This window comes from Onychostruthus taczanowskii, unplaced genomic scaffold (assembly GCF_017590055.1).
Source record: "Onychostruthus taczanowskii isolate IOZ18803 unplaced genomic scaffold, ASM1759005v1 scaffold5, whole genome shotgun sequence".
Taxonomy (NCBI): Eukaryota; Metazoa; Chordata; class Aves; order Passeriformes; family Passeridae; genus Onychostruthus; species Onychostruthus taczanowskii.
This window is the reverse complement of record NW_024502568.1, coordinates 128,955-150,065: the sequence shown is the minus strand read 5'-3', so window position 1 is coordinate 150,065 and position 21,111 is coordinate 128,955. Positions and strand designations below refer to the sequence as shown.

Below are 21,111 nucleotides of genomic sequence, written 5' to 3'. Positions count from 1 at the left end.
AAGTTTATCCAAAACTGGACATCTGGAAAATAAAGTGCCTAATGATTTTTTTTTTTTTTTGCTAGCAGCAGGATAAGTTGAATAAAAGATTTTTACAAAGTTGGTTAATACCTTAAATTGTTCATAATTTTTAGATTTGCATAGATTTGCATTGCCACACTAAAGTAGTTTGGAGTTAATCTTTTAAGAAAGAAAGAGTATCTATACAAACACTGGGAAACAGTCCTACTACTGGTTTGTGACACTTGTAGCATGCTGAAAATTTTACTCAATGTGGGAGAAGTAATTTTCTTGTGAAACCTCATAGAATGTCCTCAGAAACACAAAATGGAAAGGACAGTGAAGGCTACTGCTAGCAATTCAGCATATTGCTGAAGATTAATAAAGTTCCTGTTATCAGAATATGGTAAATGTTTGTTTGTACAGCCAGTTTGATGTGTAATTTTTACTGCCTTTAAGTACCCCAACTTTACAAAGAGATTCTTTTATTCCTGTGACAAGAGCATTCTCAAGGTGCAGCACCAAATTGAAAAGACTAGAAGGTTTGTGAGTTGATGTTTACTGCTATGATGTGGCCAATGCCACAGAATTTTTAAAATTTTAATTCTTGTTATTAACACCTTGGAGTTAAGGAGTCTGATAATCCGTGTTGAACCTGCGGAGAATTGAACTCCCCACCACAGTGGCTGCAGGTCAGGTGTTTTCAGTAAGGCAGGTGCTACATGCCAGCTGGTTGATTACTAGGTTTGTGTAGATGCTGGGTGAAGCTGTGTATGTGCACTTCTAGTTTTTTCTCTTGCAGTCTGTGTCCTCTGGCTAAAAGATGAAGACAATAATCTCTTTGCTGTTAACTGTTTTCCAGCAGCTTCTGCATCAGGAGCTGTTTTATTATTTCTAGCAGTGGTCCATGAAATGAAATCTGAATGGGAGTCAACTCTGTGTTACTATCCTTAATCTGCTGTTAAAAGTATTGAAGTATCAATTTTTCTGCATTTCAAAGTAACAAGAATAAATTAATTGTAATAGTAATTATTTAGTATTAAATTAGTATTTAATATGAAATTATGTAAAATTCCTGTAATTCAAATCCCCTTGATACACAGGTTTGAAAAATAAAGAAATAGAGCAGAGGATTGCAATACTTAAATTCATTTTTTAGAGGCTTAAAAGTTGTCATAAACCCAGTACAGTTTGTATCCAATTAATGTATTGTAAAATTTGGATTTCATAGACCAGTCCCTAAAGTTTAGCATTTGTGTAAAGAATTCCTTTCCAGTTAGATTGTTGAAATGTGATGGTGGCTCAGTTTTTTGGTGACATTTTAGGGGTAGACCTTGTTCTGTGCAGAAGTGGTGTTTTGTTGGGGTTTTTTTTTGTAACTAGATTATATCAGTGAAATAGAAATAATATTTTTGTAATGGATAAATCTTACTTCAGTGTGATTGATACTGGCTTCAACTATGCATCAGTGTTTCAGAAGTTGCTGCAATTAAATTGAAACAGGGCTGTTGGTATTTTTGTGGTGGTTTGGATTTTTGGTTGGTTTTTGTGTTCCTTTTTCTTTTTGTTAACAGATAGATGCTTGGTTGGTACCAATAGATTCATGTATTCTTAAGTAAAAGATACAGCTTGAAGGAGTGTTGAGTATTTAAAATCTGCAGCTGAAATAATTAAGATAGTAAGTAATAAACTTGCACAGATTTTCTTCATGAATATGTGAATCATATCTAAGTTCTGAGTTAACAGGCATCTGTGCTTTTCTTTATGTGCATTTGGCATTATGACAAGATTAACAGTTGCAGGCATTTCTTTCTCTTTATTGTATGAGTTTACAAAATTAGATATGTAAGAATTTACAAAATTAGGTTTGAAAGTCATACTTTTAGGTTTTTATCCTCTAAAATGAGTAAAAGGGAAATAGAATTGTTCTCATAAATTAGGTTCTGCAATAAAAAATAATTTCCCTTCTCAACATTGTTTGACTGGACAGCAGTAGGAGGTAAGCGTGAAGCTGCATGTTGTTCTTCATATTCAAAGAACTGTTTAGGCTTCAGCTGTTATTAGCTGACTTACTAAACTGTGGAAGTAAAACTGGGAGTTGAATCAGTAGGCATTGCCTGTATTTTTTGACCTAGAATTAAAAAAAATATGATTCTGCAGAAATGTGCCCTTCTGAGAGTGGAGGTTTCCACTTGAACTCTCACAGTGGTGACTGGTGAGGCAAATCTACAATGTATTTAAGTCTCCACTAAGTAGTGTTTCTTGTGGTATTAAGTGTGGCATATGAAAGGATACATGCAACCATACAAGATAGTTGTATTTTCCTTTTGTTACAATATGAACAATGTTGTTCTTACATCACAGGTCTCAAATCTGTATAAATACCTGTGTGAAGGAAGAAATGAATTATTGACATACACTCATATTGTAATATAACTTCTACGTTTTTGGTTGGTTTAATTATCTTGTCAAGCTAAATCTAGGATAATAATGCTTCTTAATTAATATGTCAAGTTCTTTTCTCAAGTATTTGAGTGATATAATCTGTTACACCTGAGACCTAGTAAATTATTAAATGTATTGAACATTGGTATCATAGTGACTTCAGTTTGAAAATTTATTTTTTATATTACCATACAGTGCAATTAGAGAAGATTAAATTAAAGAGGGAAAGGATGATTTAACAAAATTGCATTTTGTACTTCTTCAGAAGTGTTATTAAATTACCATATTTCTAATGTTCTTCACCCAAATTTTCTACTGCAACACCTCTAGAAGGATGACATTTAGTGTTGTTAGATATGATGAGGTTTTCATATGGTTCGCGTGTTTGAATAAAACCCCATTGATCTGACTGTTCATAGGAAACTTGAAATCTGGCTAAGCACACTTGCTTTTCTAATGAGTCATGCTTTTAAAAAATTTCTTAAATGTGCTACTGACATTCCTGAAGCTTTGTTACATAGCAGGTATTACTTCTTTGACATCCCTGATACAGAGGCACCACAGAACCTGCCTTTAACTTCACTCAACTCTTGGATACACATCCAGCCATAACTTTGATAAGAATTCTCTAACATATGCAAAACCTTAGGTCTGGTAAAGCTGTAATGAAATAGACATCAGGTTCCCCAGCCACCAAATGCTGTTCTAAGATACTTTCATTTAATCATTTAACAGTGGATTTAAGCTTGACCACCTAATTATAACTAAATGACAGCTTCAGCTGTCAGTGGCTGGAGAAAGGAGCACTTGTCGTCCCTGTCCTGTGACTAAATGACAGCTTCAGCTGTCAGTGGCTGGAGAAAGGAGCACTTGTCGTCCTTCACTTGTTTCAGAGGGAGGTGAGAGGAACTGTGCTGTGCAGTATGGCTGACATCGTGCTCCATATGCAGTGTCATGCCTGTGTTTTGCAAGAATTTGAGTGAGATTGTTTCTCATGATACCGCTGGGGTTTTGTATGTGTGCGCTGGAGTAACTTGTAACACAGTTAATCCAGATGTGAGTATACTATCTCTGTGATGTCTTCTGGTATTCTGAATGCTGGAAATAAGATCTGTAAAAATGACTGAAGGCAGGTTTTTTTTGTGGCACTATCTGCAGCCTTGTGTCATTGCAGTTGTTTCACTTCAAATGATATTTGATTATACATGATTTTAAAAGTCTTTTTGTTTTTAAACGTCTCTGTTTATATCCTAAAGCATTATATGCAGAATAGCTCATTTCAGTTGGTAGAACAAACAAACAAATGGCAAATTCCACCGTCTGAAAGCCCATGGAGTAATTTAGAGTAGTTTACAGTCTAACCAACCTGTGCTGATACCGCTGGGAACCAGAGAGTCACCTAAGGCCAGCCTGGCCCCCATAATACTTCTCCAAAACAGGCTTCTTGCTTCAGCCCTGGGAAATACTTTTTTCAGCAGCTTCTATCAGTTTCTCTTCTACCTGTATTTTAATTCATGTCTTATTGATCTATGTGTGCAACAATCATTTGAGTCAAAAAATGTAGTATTAGAAAGGTCTTATCCTTTATTTGAACATAGCATGACAGTGAAGTGCCAGATATTTTGGGAAGAATCTCTACTTAGCAACAAATCGAGAAAATAATGATTCTGGGGTTTGTGTGTTAGCTTTTTTTTCCCTTTTAATTAATGTCAAGACAATTTAAAAATATGTTAAAGTGAAAAAGTGCCAAGGAGATGCATTTTGCGGGTGGGGGGAAACATAGTCCAAAAGCACAGGATCCAGCTCAGTAGAGGGATAAGTGCAAACTTGAATTTGTATGTCTGTTTCAGCTGTGATGCCAACTTCAATGGCTTCCTTCTCTTAAATATACCAGTATGGGCACTGAAAGTCTTCTTGGTACATTTGTTGGCTTGAATGGTTTTGTTACTCTTTTTTTCTCCAGAAAAGAAGTTTTGTTGACCAGATGTACTGGCATATTTTGACTTTTGTTGTTATCAGAGTAATTATGTTTCATGTAAAAAAATATTCTGCTTGCTTGTGCTTTTTCTGTGCAGGTGATTTGATTTTCCTTTTAGGCTTTATATTGTAGTTAGTGTATCAAAGAAAGTAAGCTGAATTTTGATACAAATTAGAGCTGTACTTAGGGAAGAAATTAATTTTGTCTACTGAAATGGGTCCTCAATTCCAGTGAGAACAAAAAGAGGAGAAACTGGAATTCTTTACTTTTACTGTGTTTCACTATTTGTTGCATGAATACAATTACTATCATGTGGGTGAGGGAGCTTGTCTCTGTTGCTGTCTGAAGTCTTGTAAATGTGAGGCCTTTAATCTTTCTTCACTTGAAAAGGAGACATTAGGGAAGGAAACTGGGATGTAAGAGAATGGCTGCTAACAGTGTAACTGAGGAATTGTAGATGGGGAAGAATAACTTTCTGGCTGAAAGAGGTGAATTTATTTTATTTCCAAATGCAGCCTCTTGTGTGTTCTTCGTATTATTCATATTTTTTTTCTTTGTCTTTACTCTGATTGCTTTGTTTCTTCCTTAGGGTAGCGTTCTTCGTATTATTCATATTTTTGTCTTCTTTTTTTCTTTGTCTTTACTCTGATTGCTTTGTTTCTTCCTTAGGGTAGTTTCTTCAAAATTGCTGAGAACTTTAAAAATTTTTAGTTTTTTTTACAAACATTATTCCTAGTCAGTGGAGTTGATTATACTAAAACAGAGATAATGTTGTAAGCAGCTGTAGGTATTTGTTAATAATTTCATACATCTTGTTAGAGCGATCTCATTATCTGTTCAGGTGAATCTGCTGTCAGCTTTTGTACCTTAATTTAGTGTGAGTGAAGCAGCAAAAGAAGTTCCTTGTCCAGTATGTGGGGAGCCTCTGCATGCTGAAGTGTAAATTTCTGAACACAATCCTGTATTTGCTTTAATGGTTCCTTTCAAAATGTCCTTTATTGTTATCTATTTGAGGATACCCAAGAGGGCTTGGAGACTTCAGCTCTGTTCATTCCTCCATTTGATTTGCCCTCACTTTGAGCCAGCTCATTAATGCATCTTCAACTGTGCTTTAATTTTTTGCAGATGATGTGATGCAGACTACTTACTGTGAAGTTGACTTGGACAAGGGAAGAAGAGATGCATTTGTGTATGCAATCAAAAATCACTATTGGTACCAGATGTATATTGATGACTTGCCAATATGGGGTGAGTGGTATTATGCATTAATGACTGTTTTGCACCTACTCAAGTCCTGTACTAGTGGGTTTCATGGAGTCATTTAATGACTAAGCTTCATTACAACAATTTCACAAGAATATGAAACTTACGTGCAAGTTAAATTCACAAGAATATGTATTAAAGCAGTTGAGGACATAGGCTTAAGCTGCACTAGGGGAGGCTTAGGTTGAACATGAGGAAGCATTTCTTCACAGAATGGGCTGCCCAGGGAGGGGTTGGAGTCACCATCCCTGGAGGTGTCTAAGGAAAGACTGGATGTGGCACTCAGTGCCGTGGTCTAGTTGACAAGATGGTGTTGGGTCATAGGATTCACTCAGTGATCTCAGTGGTCTTTTCCAAACTAAACAATTATGTGTGAAATAAGTTGAAGGCTTATTGCATTGAAAGAACAGTAGGATGGCTGTACTAGCAAAATACAAAAACAGTGAAAAGCTGTTTTGTTTTTAAAGCCCTGATTTAATAACACTAAGGTCTTAGGTTTAGATTTGTTCAAGTGAGTGGTAATTAGGTAGGTTACTTGTAAGGTCCATGTTATTGTGATCATGAATAACAAGCTTATTTGAGAGTTGAAGCTTTATGTTGCTACTTTTCTTTATTCGTCATGCAAAAACTGTTTTGTTTAATTTTATGGTAATTTAGTGGCTGTTAACAGTGTTGCTTTGTTGTCTGTGTTTATATGGAGTTTTATTTTACTTATTCTTTTACAGTTCTCAGAATTTCTCTTGCTGAGTATTATTTATCTGGGTTTAGAATGCTTGTGTCTTGAATAAAAATCTGTGTATCATTATTGCTGTTGTCTCGTAAGGTCTCTGTGTTTTGTTGCTCCCTCATAACGTGTGGTCACATACCTAGTAAAGAGTGCTCTGCAGATTGCACTTTGCACTGATAGCAACCAACCAAACTCTCCAAGGCCTAATCTCCCTGTTGTAGATATAAACTGAAAGGAAATTAAAAACAGCCATAAGGTCTTTGTTGCCTGTGCTCCATGAAAGAGGTAAACCTGCCCAAACTAAACAAAATGCAGTTCAAGTCATGCAAGAGAAGTTCTTTGATAGCTGGTATGAATAATGCTATCTATCGTTGATTCATTTTGACAAAGGGTGCTTTTTTTAGCTCTTTCTTATTTTAATTGGTTTTAGAAAATATCTGTCTGATAAACATGGCAGAAATATTAACACTTTATTTATTTATTATTTATCTGGTGGTCAGGAAGGTCTGGTGTTTTTTTGTTTTGTTTTGATGTGTCTGTTTTAAGAGATACCTTTATAATGCCTGAAGAGAAGTACTTAAGTATTGATTCTGTTCTTTTCAGCTGATTTGTTTATTGTGTGTAATGGCTCTGCAGCCAGGCTTAGAGTAGACCTGAATTACTCTATGTGACCTTTACTGTACTGCTTGTGCAATTGCTGGTAGGCTTTTTAAAAGCATGCATGAGTGACAGTTGTTGCTACAATATTTTTTATGGCTTTGGCCTTTTAGCTAAAGACCAGTGAATTATTTTTCTGGACTAGTGCTAGGTATGTAGGCTTTGAATTGCCCAAGGATGATGGATGCTAAGCTGACTTCCTTGGAATCCTATGTGGCTAACAAGTCTTGGAGGCTTTCTTTTTTAGGATTTCTTTTTCTGGTCATTTCATCATCTAAAATGCCAGAGAACAAACATACTTACTAAATCTTCTATGCATGGCATAGAAACATGTGGAATCTAGGTATCTTCTTTCTAAGATATTAAGAAGCTGCTTTTGATAGTTTGGAACCAGGATCTCAAGCTGTGCTATGTAATAGGGGACTGCAGGATCATAGGTACAGGTAATATTATGTGAGGATATTATCTGGCATCAGGTGTGAAAGCAAGTGGTGCTGACAGTTTTGGTCTGTGTCTCCTGGGGTTTAGGTAAAAGTAGCAGGACTGCAGATTGGTCAATATTATCCTGTTATTCAAAAAATTAAATGAGTTCTTGGTGGGGGGCTGAGAGGCATGGATGGACCTGAACCAATCAGAAGAGTTATCTGCAAATCTGAATTCGTATTTTGGACCTTTGTGTTCCCAGTACAGTGAAGAAAACTGGGAAAGGCATGGATGCACCTGAACCAATCAGAAGAGTTTATCTGCGAGACTGAATTTGTATTTTGGACCTTTGTGTTCCCAGTACAGTGAAGAAAACTGGGAATATATCTTGTCTGCAATAATTTTGGTTTGCCTGGGTCTGTGTTCAGCAACAGAAATGTTTCAGGCTCTGAGTGCTGCTTAAAACATAAAGCACTGAGACTTGCTGCTAACTGAACAGTTTTTATTTCAACTGTTTCTGTTATGAATATGGCATGAATGATACTGTACACATGCCTCTGCCAGCTTGCTGGTGCCTTTGTGTGTGTAGACTTGTCTTGTACCATGTAATGTGGCAGGTAGAGACACTGAAGAAAGCAAATATCTTTTGCTTGATTGTTGTTGCATAGCTGTAACTATTTCTAAATAGTTACTAAATTTCAGTAACTATAATGAAGGAAACTGTTAGGACTACTTAAGATACCTGGGTGTAAGAACTGAAGTAGTTATGATGGCCTCTCTGAAACACTCTGAATACTGAGAAGGGTTTTTTTGGTTTCATGAGGACAGTGTCCAGAACTGGTTACTCTCAGCTTGCACTAAAAATAGCTTGTGCTGAATTACTTTTTTTGTTACTGTGTGAAGGCTATCATGTTGATCCACTTTGTTTGGATTCCCTATCTTGAGAACCTTACTGGCCAGCATGCATTGTATAGGCTGTATGACCCAATACCCTGTTTTTTTTAATTGTTGCTTCGCATCTTGTAGCTGGATTAAACCAAAATTTTGTTCCCTAAATGTAGATGGCTGGAATCCTTTTTTAGTGCTACCAAAATAAAGTTCCCTGTGAAGAGTGTAAAAGAAAAGGATTCAGATGGTGCTAATGTTTGCTGAGAATTCTAGGCAACTTCTCTTTAATTCTATTCTTAAAGCATACCATTCCCTTCCCTGGGCTCATCCAGATGCATTCATGGCACTCCTCCTGTCTCCTGGCAAGCTTTAGTTAAGTTCATCCTTTATGTTCTTTATGATTTTCCACCTTGCTACGGCTTACTGATACCAAACATATGCACAAACACTAATTCTTAAAATTCGCCCTACAAGTCCTCAAGCCCTGTAATAAGTACTGTATTTTCAGTAGAGACTAGGCATAAATTAATCTTTCTTAACTGCTCATAACTGAAGGTAATCACATCAAACTGCTCTTTGAGGGCTCTGGAAGGTTTACACTATTTTCTAACCTGAAAAAGGCAACAAGATCTAAGTGCGTTCAGAAAAAATTATTCCATTTTATGTTGCTGTCCCACAGTGGAGAGAGAGAATAGGCTTGATTGTTTCAGGACATTCCCTAACTATGTGAAGCACTGTGTTAGTTTATTCCTTCAGTGAGTGATTGATCAGAATGTCCTTCAAGTAGTTTAGAGGTCTATATTGTCATGGTTCTGGACACTACCATGGGCACAGATGGCATGGCAGGTGCCAGGCTATATGGTGGAGGCACAAACTGGCACGTTTTGTGTAGATGGCATATACAAAGCAATCCTGACAGATGAGTAAAAAACTTGACAGAAAAACACCAACTTGAAAATTAAAAAACACAGGTGATGCACAAAGGCCCTTCCTTCATATAGCTGGTGCTTTGTGATAGCCTGTCCATATCCTTACCTGCTTGTTCTCCCATTCCCCTCAGCCTTGTGCATCCTGAGTGATGCTTTTTTTGTGACTTTCCATCTTGTACATCTTGTATGTGATCTTTGATCTTGACATCAAAGGTGGCACAGCCTGGAAACTTGTTGGCTGTTAAACTTTTTCTGTTTTCACCCAGCATAGTACAGTCTGGAATTCTTCTGTAGTAGATGAGACATTTTGCACTAACTTACTGAAAATTAAGAACTTAATCATAGAATGGTGTGAATGGTTTGAGTTGGAAGAGAACATAAAGCTCATCATGGTACAGCCATAACTTCTCTTGGGCAACCTGCAACCTGTACCATTCTCTCAGTAAAGAATTTATTCCTAATATATAACATTAAAACATATAAAAAATATAAAACATTTTTGGCAAGCATTGGAAACTTGTGTGCAAACGAGAGCAAAAAGCATGTGTTGGGATGTAAACCAATGAGGGTTACAGAGAAAAAGTAAAATTCTTAAGAGGAAGAAAAATGAATGAATAGATAGATGGAAGATGGGAAATTATAGAGGTCTTGGCTAAGTTCTGTTAGGGAAAATGAATCTCTATTTAGCTAGTCGTTTATCTGGTAAAAATTGCAAATAAAAGTAGAGGCACTGTTGTTGGGTCTTCTGCAGTATTTGTAGCTGCATGCTTTTTCTTTTAATGCCATTACAAAATGCTTCTTTCAGAGACCCATGGATTGAAAGTGGAGTCCAGATATTAGAGTTGAAAAGAAGAGCATAAGGTCTTCTGTGTCCTCTTTGTTTATGTTGCTTTTTTAGCTGGCAAAACTTTGTAATGCATATTTTTTAAAAGTAAATGCAAAATATCTGAAAAGCATGCCTGTAATAGATGCTTGCACTTGTTTCCTGTGCAGGGATTGTTGGAGAAGCAGATGAAAATGGAGAAGATTATTACCTTTGGACTTACAAAAAACTTGAAATTGGTTTCAATGGAAATAGAATTGTAGATGTCAATCTGACTAGTGAAGGAAAGGTGAAATTGGTACCAAACACAAAAATCCAGATGTCATATTCAGTAAGTAATTTGATTATGCACCTGTAATAAGAAATTCTATGTGGTGAAATAGCTGAAAAATAGGGATTTGTATACTACAATGTGTACTGATATGTTGGGCTATGTTAGAGGAAGATGCATCTTCAATCCTTCAATTATTCTTTGTTCCTGAAAAACCTTGATACATTTATTAATAACTAATGTAAAATTATGATTTTTGAAGTACTCCAAACAAACTGGAGCTTCTGTAATGTGTAGAAAAGTGTTTTAGTGGGAAAGGAAGGTACCCTGAAAGGATGGAGACTAGCAGTATAGAGGACCTGTGAGTAGGTACTCATTGTGTTCATGTTTGGACTTCTGACATTTTATCATGGATTTGAACTGGATTTTCAGCTAGGATAAGAACTCACTGTAAGCCTTTATGATTTGCAAGCAGTAAATAACAAAATTTACTTTGTTTTGCAATTCCAGTAGAAATTTCTTATTTATATAACATGATTAGTAAGGTTTTAAGCTTCTTTATCTGAAGCTCTCTGCTATGATACTGAGTTGTTATGATAAAAGGTAATGAATAAACAACCCTTACTGGTTGAGACAAGTTAGTTTTTTCAGTTTTCCTCTTTATTTAGTTGATGTTACTTAAATCAAGTGATGGTTCACTTGTTATGTTTAACACATTTGTATAGTGAAACCATTTTTTAATGCATTGCTTTTCTTCCATGGCTTAGTAGTGGGTGTCAGCATAAGATTTTATTTCAGAGAATATTCTTGCCACAGTTGCATTTCTTTTGTGCTGAATAAGTAGTATAGTTTGAAATGCAGTTAACTGGATTTTGTATGTGCTTTTTAGAATTAGAGTTACATTAATTTCCCTATTTTTGCTGCAAAATTGATAGTAGAAATTTCAGAATTTGCTCTTTAAAATTCTACCATCATTGTGAAGTCCATTTGCTCTAAATTTTAAGGTGGAAGAATTGAGTAGCAGCCAGTAATAAAAATAACATAAGATATTCCCTTCAAAGACTTTTTAGCATGCAAAGCTCAGGACTTCTCTATCAAATTCTGTTGGCACCACTGGGCAATTGCTGAGCTGGCCTGTGTGTGGTGTTAATTCACAGATTGTCAGTGGTGGGTTTGTTCTAAACTGTGCTTCATAGTGGCAGATGCTCTAATGAGAAATGTATCTGCTTGAAACAATTTTGAAAGCTACTAATCTTGAACCAAGTTGTAATTTGAACTGAGGAACATTAATATCAAACTTCAAAGTAAGTAGTGCTGGCATCTTGGGGTTTTTAAGATGTCTCAGGACAGTGGTGAGTGATTGAGGTGTTCAATCTACATTTATATGCTTTCTTCTATACTCAGTGAGAGAACAGCTTTTGGAAGGCATAGCTCCTTCTCATGAATTTTAAAATAGGTGTGTACAAGGGGGCTGCATTTGTTTCAATATAACTAAAAATCCTGATAATTTTTGGCATCCTTTTGAAAAAAAATATTCAGGTAGGCTTGTATTTAGTTTGTACAATTGTTTTAATTTTAATTTTTAAATGCAGTCTTGCAAAAATTGACAAAAATACTTTATGCTACCATATTAGCACTGTATAGTTCATTAATGCAATTACATTTTCCAAATCAAAAGCAGTCCTCTCTGCAGCTGGTGGAGAACTGACAGCTGTAATATGCTGTTACCCTGTGATAGTCTGTGCATAAACACATACTTTTCCAGTTGGTTTCAGAGTAATTTATTGGCAATTGAAGTGTCTAGATTCATAGTAATTACGTGTATGTGTGTGTGTCTACATACATATATACATTATATGGATTCTATAATCATGAAAAAGGTTTGCTGTATATGACAACTACAAATCTGTATCATTGCTTAATCTCACAGAGAGAGAGAGAGAGAACTGAGGTAGTGCAAGACTAATTCTTCTCTGTTCTTAAACATAAGCAAGGACAAGATTAGATCCATGAGGCGAAGTGGCTGACGTTCATTCTGTGCCTGACCTCTAGATGTCAGTCTTTAAGAACATCATTCCATTGTTTTTTGCCAAACCCCGTTTGTATTGAAGAAAACATGTGAAGTGGATGGTTTTTAATGTGTTCTGGGTTTCTGCATGTGAGTATAGCTAAACATACTGTAAGGAGCTTTTTAAATATAAACATTTCTCTCTTCAGGTGAAATGGAAGAAATCAGATGTGAAGTTTGAAGACCGATTTGACAAGTATCTTGACCCATCTTTCTTTCAGCACAGAGTATGTATTGTTCTAAGCCAGCCTTACAATGCATCCCTTTACAATGGTTGCATTAGTTTAGATGTCATGCAATTTTTGGATTGCATCTTTGAATTTTCAGATTTTCCAGGTGATCTGGAGCAATAAAACAGGGAGGTCTGACTGTTGTTTAAGTAGCATGTTGCTGCTAAAATAGAATGGCTCCGTTTTTTTTAGAGTGCTTCAATAAATATGCAGGCAGGCTTCAAACTTGCAGAAAATACAGGGCAGTTCAAGAAAATACATTCAGGTGACCAGAAGCAATGAAACTTCAGGGACACAACTGTGCAACTGTGTAAGCTGAAGAAGTGCAGTTGACCATGGGCACACTTCTTTCCGAAGTAAATGCGGAGCAAAAAGCATTAGCCTAAACCAGTTGTCAGTTGTGGCGCTATCAGTTGTGTTTAAATCTGTGGTTGTAATCTCCTTAAGGGTAGTGTACTCAGCTGTGCTACTTTCTGAAAGTAGAGACTTTGCAGTAGAGAGCTCAGTGAAAACCAGAAGTAGTATATGCTTTTGAGAGCAAAAATAATGCTGCTGCACATTTTCATCCTGTGCAAAGCAATAATTCCTTTGGTTTCACTACTCAAACCTCTTCTCTAGGAAGGCAGCAGTACATTGTGTTGCCTTCTGCTTAACAGGGGAGCATGCACAGCCAGTTGTTCAAACTTTGCTGCTGCTTAACTAAGTTGTGCTAACCTGGTCCTGAGCAAGGCTGGCTGTTAAAAAAGTTTCTGTATGGTGTTTCACAGGCCAGTTTTAGTGTCACTCTCTGAAAATGTAATGTTACTTACAGTATTTATTGTTACTTAGCTAGTGCTGACAAGCTGTCCTTATAGGCAACAATTTATCCTTCTTGGAACAATTTGAAACACATTTACAGTTCTAAATTTTATGGGTGTGTTTTCTTTTTGTAGATTCACTGGTTTTCAATTTTCAATTCTTTTATGATGGTGATCTTTCTGGTGGGCCTGGTGTCTATGATATTAATGAGAACTTTGCGGAAAGATTATGCAAGATACAGCAAGGAGGAAGAAATGGATGATATGGTAAGACCTGCATCCATGTTTAAAAATCTCATTTTTAAGGCTTATTGTTTTCTTGTCGTACATTCATTGTGTTAGCTGCTCTGAATGGCTTTCTTCAGTTGGACAGAAAATGCCTTTTGTGTGTCTTGAAAGTGTTACTGGTTTTCTTTATAACATGCTTCTAGGTTGCGACCCAAAAATCTCTCTCTAGTCACTGTGTTAATGTTCATATCCAGCCTTTGGATAAACTAGGTCCATGCTGACTTTGTAGTAGAAGTCTGATGTAGTAGTCTGATGTACTCCTAAGCACCTCAGAGGCTTTAGGGACAGGGAGGGATTCTGATAGATTTTATTGTGTCATACATTCAGATAGTAATTTGTTGTTGTCTTCATAAGCATCTGAAAAGTAAACTTTTCGATTTGATGCATTCAGAAGAGAAGACACCCTTCACTTGAAGTTGCTTTATTAAATCAGACCTTTTGTTTTTATGTAGCTTGTGTGTTTGTCTTTAATTGTCATGACTAGACTTAAAATTTGTTGTTGTTGTTCCCAGGACAGAGATCTGGGTGATGAGTATGGGTGGAAGCAGGTCCATGGAGATGTGTTTAGACCATCCAGTCATCCTCTAATATTTTCATCGCTTATTGGTTCTGGCTGTCAAATTTTTGCTGTGTCTCTTATAGTCATTATTGTTGCAATGATAGAAGATTTATACACAGAGTAAGTATAATTGTGCCATGTCTTCCATATATAAATGTTTGAGTGAACAAAACAATTACAAAAATTATTGTTTTAACTGGCCTGAAAAAAAGTGTTTGAGAGTCTCTAGTAGTAATCTGTAGATCAGATGTAATATTAAGAAGTGCTATTTTAATTTGTAATGAAGCTTTGTCCTACTGTTATCATGTTAGTTGGTCTCCTTTGATTTTCTCTTTTATTGCTTGCTTTTTGAGTGATTTATTTTGAAACTAGTTTGTTGTTCTGCAGAATCACTAGTAGATAGTATGGGAATTATATGTATTCAAAGGTACATATTTCACTCCTGATTTCATCCAGAGTAACGAGATCTTAGTAGATTTCTGACCCTATTTCCCCACTATGTCTGGTGAAGACTGAAATAAGAGAAGATCTTAGATTTCTGACCCTATTTCCCCACTATGTCTGGTGAAGACTGAAATAAGAGTCTGCTCTCGTGAATAGTCCTGTTTTCTGCTGACAGTATGAAGTCAGTATGAAGTCAGTCTTATCACAAGTCTGCTTAGGAATAAAAATGTGAATAGTCCTGTTTTCTGCTGACAAGTCAGTATGAAGTCAGTCTTATCACAAGTCTGCTTAGGAATAAAAATGTAATACTTTAAGTTCTTTTGAACACATGGTGCTCAGCCTGTGTTGATGTAAAATCCCCAGAAATAGGTCCTGACTGGAAAAAATAAATTAAAAAAAATAAATAATACTCCAGTTTAAATTTAACGCACTACTTGTAGTTCACCTGTTTTCTCCTTTACCTCTTAATTTGATTGAGATTTTTGGGTTACTGGGTGGACTTCATCTGCTTCTGTAGTGACTGTCTTTTGGTATTGGAGGGAATTATTAGCTTGTGTTTGGGGTTTTTTTGGGTTTTTTACAAGTGATTTGTTTCAAGCAGTGACTAAACTTTCATTCGTGAGTATCACCCGATTTTAACAAGTTGTGTTACTCCCAATTTGCCGCTAGAGGGAACTCTTGCTTTTCACTTTAGGGGCCTTTTACGGTGTGTTTAAAAAGCCACTCTGTAATACCAGAATCTTGGCATATTTTCATTTTTCATAGGGTGTAATTCCCCTCCTTATGTCTTATGGTTATATTTCTAGACAGGCATACATACACACTTCTAATTGTGCAGCATATCAGCCCTTCAGAGGAAAAAATGAAACCATTTCACAATGTATGTGCCCTGTAGGGAGGCTGTAGGTTAGTTACGTCAGTTGTAAAATGTATCAGAACAGTATTTTTTGAAAAGATATGTGCACTTAGTCTTTTATTGCAACAGGCCTTTCTGTCACTTTCCAAGTGAATTTAATTCTGGTTGTGTAGTAGAACAATTGACCAAATGTGGTGCAGACAATGCTTGTGTTTAGGAAAACAGCACCAAGAGACTGTGCCTGCTCTTGGGGGTTTTGCACGTGTTTCTAAATGGTCTTAAGTTATGAGAAGTTTTTAAAAAACAAATATTGGTAAAACAGTCCTTCAGTGTATGTGACCAGCAGGTATATTTGCTTTGGTCGTGCTGTCATGGAAGCTTAAGTGCTAAAGATTGCTTCTTTGAGTACAGCAGGCATCCAGGAATGGTTCCTCAAAAACCAAAATGGCAGTAACTAGAATCTCTCAGAGCAAATACTTTGAAGAAAGTACAGTAAGTCAGCTGAAAACCTACTGCTATTTGTTGTCAAAGAATAGCAGAGGGATGTGGAGAAACAATTCTATTTATGAAGAACATTTATATCTGCCTATTCTTAGATATGATCTTTTAAAATGTATTTGGAAATGTCTTCTTTGATGTAAAATTATTAGCTTTGCTCGTAAAATTTCAGAAAAGTTGTGCCAAAATTAGTAGTCCAACAATTAATAGGGTGACATTTAAAAATTACTAAGCTCTTCTGATTGCACTACTTAATGCTGATTTGTGACTTCATTATAGTATTTATAGTTTCTAAATCTAATTTTCTGCCAGATGAGCACTTTCGATCTTAAAAGTTAATTTCTGGGGGATGGCAGAAACATTATTCACAATCTTAGTCTATTTTTGTTAATACTGGCGTTTTGACATTTTATCTGCAATTGAATCTTACACTTAATAGATGTCATGTAAATAGTTATTTATGCACAAAGTACACACATCCAAATGTCAGAGTATATTTATCAGAGGTGAGAGTCTGTAAGGAAAGAGTGTAGTATGTCAAAACTCTCTTTCCCACATTGAATTAGACTTGGCCAAAGCCTTGTGTACAAACAGTTCTCTTTCTTAGGCAGATTTTACAGTTTAAGCACTCCTAAATATTGTATTACATAAAAATATTAAATAACTGCTTCTGCTAAAAATACAGGGGTTTTTTCTTGCTCTAATCATGTTTGGTTTTGTATGTCATTTACCAAAAACATCCCTTCTTGTAGGAGAGGATCAATGCTTAGTACAGCTATATTTGTTTATGCTGCAACATCACCAGTGAATGGATATTTTGGAGGAAGCCTTTATGCTAGACAAGGAGGTAAATTGTTTTCATGTTTCAGCATTTTCATTGCATTGTTAAATGGAGAAGTTATTATTTTCTATTTTGCACCAATGTAAAAGAGTCCTCTTGGAGTTAGATGGAGTCCGTTAGATTCTTAATAAACAGGAAATATTTTGGGTATATTTAACTTAGATATTATCTGTTCAGTACTGCTACGCTTTCTAAAAAGGTAACTGAAGTCTTAGGTTAATTTAAAAGAGCTAAAAAACTAAAGTTGTGATTGCCAAATTGCTTGTTATACTCTTGCATGTAATTTTTGGCTCATGACATCCACAGAGTATAATAGGCTTTCCCTTTTGTGTAACATTTGTTAAACAGTTCATGTCATCTTCTCCAGATGACTCCTACATGGTCCTCTTCTGTGTGTGCTAGGGGGTTATGTTTGGCTAACAAAAAAAGGACAAGTATAGATTATTTGCTAGACCATTAATTGCAGGTGGGGAAAACTGTTTATATCATCTTTTAAAGAAAGTTGTTCTACTTTCCAGTATATGCTCTGCTTTATACTTAGCAAATCAAAATGAGCATCAGTAGAGAGCAGAAGCCAAATAAAATTGACAGAAGATTTGAACAGGCTGTCTTCAAATGCTCTCCACTATGCCTCTCAGTTATGACCAGTTAGATTCTTGCAGTGCACTAGCTTCATCCATTCCCTATGCTGCAATAAAAGAAGAATCAATATCTATTATCTTCTAGAGTGCTTAAAAAAATAATTCCGGTAAGTTCACAAAAGAAAATTTGTATCTTTTTAGCATGATATACCTGTTAGTGTTCAATCTCAACTGTACTTTGAGTTTGGAGTTTAGAAGTTTATTTTTGTGTGGCTTATTTATAAACCTAGCAATTTGTACAAAACCAGATCTAGTTAGAAAGGGGTCACTCTGCTGTAATGTATTGAGCTCTATAGTTGAGCCAGACAAGCTTTTTTTTAAACAGGTAAACATGTATCAAACCGTGAAATGCTGATTATGTTGGCACATGGTGAAAATACATAAGATTGTCTTGAAAAGACAAGCTTTTTAAAATATTTTTTACTTACTGCATATTAATATCATGGTGTATAAATGTAGACAGTATTTAAGAGCATAGAAAATACAGGGAATACAAACACAGGAAATTTTTAAGATATTGCCCAAAAGGATTTCTTTGATCTCCTCAGAGAGCTCTAAACTTAGTAATAACTGCTAGCAGGTGTTCTGTTCCCTTGATGCTTGGAGTTTAGAAATCACTTTCTTTCTACCTTTTCTGTTGTTGAAAATGTCAAGAGTCCAGTTTTCCTGTATGTTAAATGCTGTGGCATTTTGCTCTTTACTAGGGATAGCCATTTGCTTAATGCATCCTGAGTGTGTGTCTGGGTTGGATTGGTCCAGCTTGGACCAAGCCAGCCCCGAGCAGGTGCTGCCTGGAAGCAGCTGCAGTGCTGAGTTCTCCTGGGAGCAGTGCTGAGCTCTCCTGTGCTCTCAGAGTGGGAGCAGCTTCTGCACAGGGCCAGCGCTGCTATCTCTGTCTCTTCTCATCTGCAGCTACATGCACCCTCAGGTGTCACACCCCGGGTTCTTTGGCCAGCTTAGTCAGTATATGCTGTTCTTCAGCTGAAATGTTCTCACGCTGTATCCCTTTTCTCCTTTTCACCTGGCCCACTAAACTGATTGATGTTCTGCATCTTGTGAGTTACCAGAGTCAGATGAAACTTAGTTTGTTCTTAGCTCTTGTATTGATGTAGTATGTTGTTACTTACTTCTTTCACCTTTTTGTGGGAGAAGTAGTCAAACATGTAAATTCTGGAGTGCTTGCTAATAAATTTAAAAAAAAAATGCTGTGTCTTATCAGTCCCATTGAAATGTCCCTTCTTCCAGGAAGGCGATGGATAAAGCAGATGTTCATTGGAGCCTTCCTTATTCCAGCAATGGTGTGTGGAACGGCCTTCTTCATCAACTTCATTGCCATCTATTACCATGCTTCAAGAGCTATACCCTTTGCAACCATGGTGAGTTATTTTCTTGGAGAATTTAAACTCCACTGTGCACACAGAAGAATTATATTTTTTTAATCAAAATACATATGTGAGTCATAGTTTAGAGCTAGCTAATCAGAAATTTATCATGGGAGGGGGCTTAAGGTGCTTCAAGTAGAATTTATTTTAATCACAACAGCAGCAGCTGCTGGATGCCAAAAACAGTTTTACATCTGCTTAAAGTGACACTTAGCTTTGTATTTAAGCTTAGTGTTTTAACAATGTGGAAAGTTAGCAATTTGAATTTCCTTTCTGGATGGCCAATGCAAATTGATTATAATATAAAATGAAATACAAAGAGATTCCAAATGAAAGATACTTTTAAGTCATTGCATTCAAGCAGAAAAATAAAAATAAATGATCAGGCAACAATATGAGATGAGACATTCTGAGCAGATCTGCCTTTACAAAAATGACTCACTCTTTTCACTTTGTGAAGTGTTATTTACTGTCCAGTTACAGTCTTGTGTCTGTACTTTTATCACTTGAAAAATTATTCTTGTTGTAGTACTTTTTCATGTAGTCATGGTGACTTTCTCTATTTCCTTTGTCAGGATTGTGTTTATGTTGGCCCCTTTCAAGCAATCTCAAATACTCCTGTGAATGAAATGTAGGAAATAAGCACTTGCCACTTGGGCAGAATTTCTGTTTGAGCTTGTAAGGGTTAGTGTTCTAAAGCAGAAATGTTTTGAAATATGCACCATAAAATTGCTTTTTCTAATTTTGTGCAGTAGCACTGCCAGCTTAAAAGACTGTCTTAATACAGGAAGTCTTGTTTTCTTTTCAGTAATGTCTGTAGCAAATCTTGGAATTTAACATTTTTTCTAGATTTCTTCTTTGCATATCAGTTTTTTGTGATATGTTAGGTTGTTCATATAATTCAGAGGCATTCAAGTAGCTGTGGATTTCTTCTTAGTTTAAATCTACCATAAAATGAAGCTTAGTATCAGAAGTTTCTGTGTTACATATTGTATTATTTGAGTTTGTGATGGGAGTTCTGTATATGACTGAAAATACTTCTAAAGAGCACATTGTTAGTGAATAAATGTGATAGAGATTATAAATGGTAACAAGAAGAGAGACAATTCTTCAGGGAAAGACTTTCAATCATTTTTTACTGATGGAGGAGTCATTCTGGGTACGTTGCTGGTTCTAGTCACCTCCTCATTAACAGTATTTTCAAAGCATGCCTAAATACCAGCTTTTTACCAGTTGAATTAATTTTTATAAAACCACTAAGTGTAATATAAAGCTAAACATGTTTATGAACTCTTCACTTAATTTTTTCTCTTAATTTTTTCTCACAATTTCTTCTTCAAGAAATTAGATTAAAATTCTGTCTTTGAGTATGTTTGTATTAGTTGGTCAGTGTGTCCCAAAGCAATATTGTGTTGTTTTTTCTTTCCTGTGCTAGCAGCCATATACAGTACTGTCATAAAAGTTTACAGCATCAATCTTTGATATGTGCAAAGAGACTCTGTTTTACTGCTAAGCAAGCAGTTATGGTATCCCATTTCTCACTTGTATTCTCATTTGGAGGCCAGGAATGCTGAGGGAAGGTGATTCCATGTGTGCTGAAGTTTGTCTTGTGAATGTGTTCAACTGATTTGTATTTTAAGACTGTGGGCACGTGCATGGGAAAGCAAACTGATATATAAATCTTCAGGGTTCAGTTCACCAGGATGTTAGGACTCTCTACACGCAGTGATTTTAATGTTTGCAAGGTTTTATGAAAGCATTTGAATCATTGTGACTGTAGCAATAAAACTTTAATGGAGTTAGCAGGCAAGCAGGTTATGAATCGGAAACTTCATCAGGATGAGCAACGCTCTAATGACTTCAAATCAACAAGCTGGTTTGTAGAAGGAAATGGAAATTGTTTACAATTACCATGTTATGCTTCAGCTTGAAGTCCCCAGGAAACCCTCTGGCTTTATGGATGAGATCCCTTTGTGTCTTTCCACCTCTGTTTTGAATGTAAAGAGGCTTCCAGAATTGTCTAATGCAAATTTGCTGCTTTCCTGGGGAAATAAAACCTCTGCCACCTAAATGTATTAGAACACAGAAATAATTTCCTTTACC

General features: G+C 36.0%; 1 protein-coding gene across 1 annotated transcript in view; it reads left to right on the top strand.

Moving 5' to 3' along the window:
* TM9SF3 (transmembrane 9 superfamily member 3) overlaps positions 1-21,111 on the top strand; it is a 46,841-nt gene that overhangs the window by 9,258 nt on the left and 16,472 nt on the right. The window contains exons 3-9 of the mRNA XM_041415290.1: positions 5,549-5,671; positions 10,304-10,464; positions 12,622-12,699; positions 13,635-13,766; positions 14,300-14,466; positions 16,897-16,991; positions 18,872-19,002. Coding sequence (XP_041271224.1) covers positions 5,549-5,671; positions 10,304-10,464; positions 12,622-12,699; positions 13,635-13,766; positions 14,300-14,466; positions 16,897-16,991; positions 18,872-19,002 — 887 coding nt within the window. The remainder of the gene's footprint in view (positions 1-5,548; positions 5,672-10,303; positions 10,465-12,621; positions 12,700-13,634; positions 13,767-14,299; positions 14,467-16,896; positions 16,992-18,871; positions 19,003-21,111) is intronic.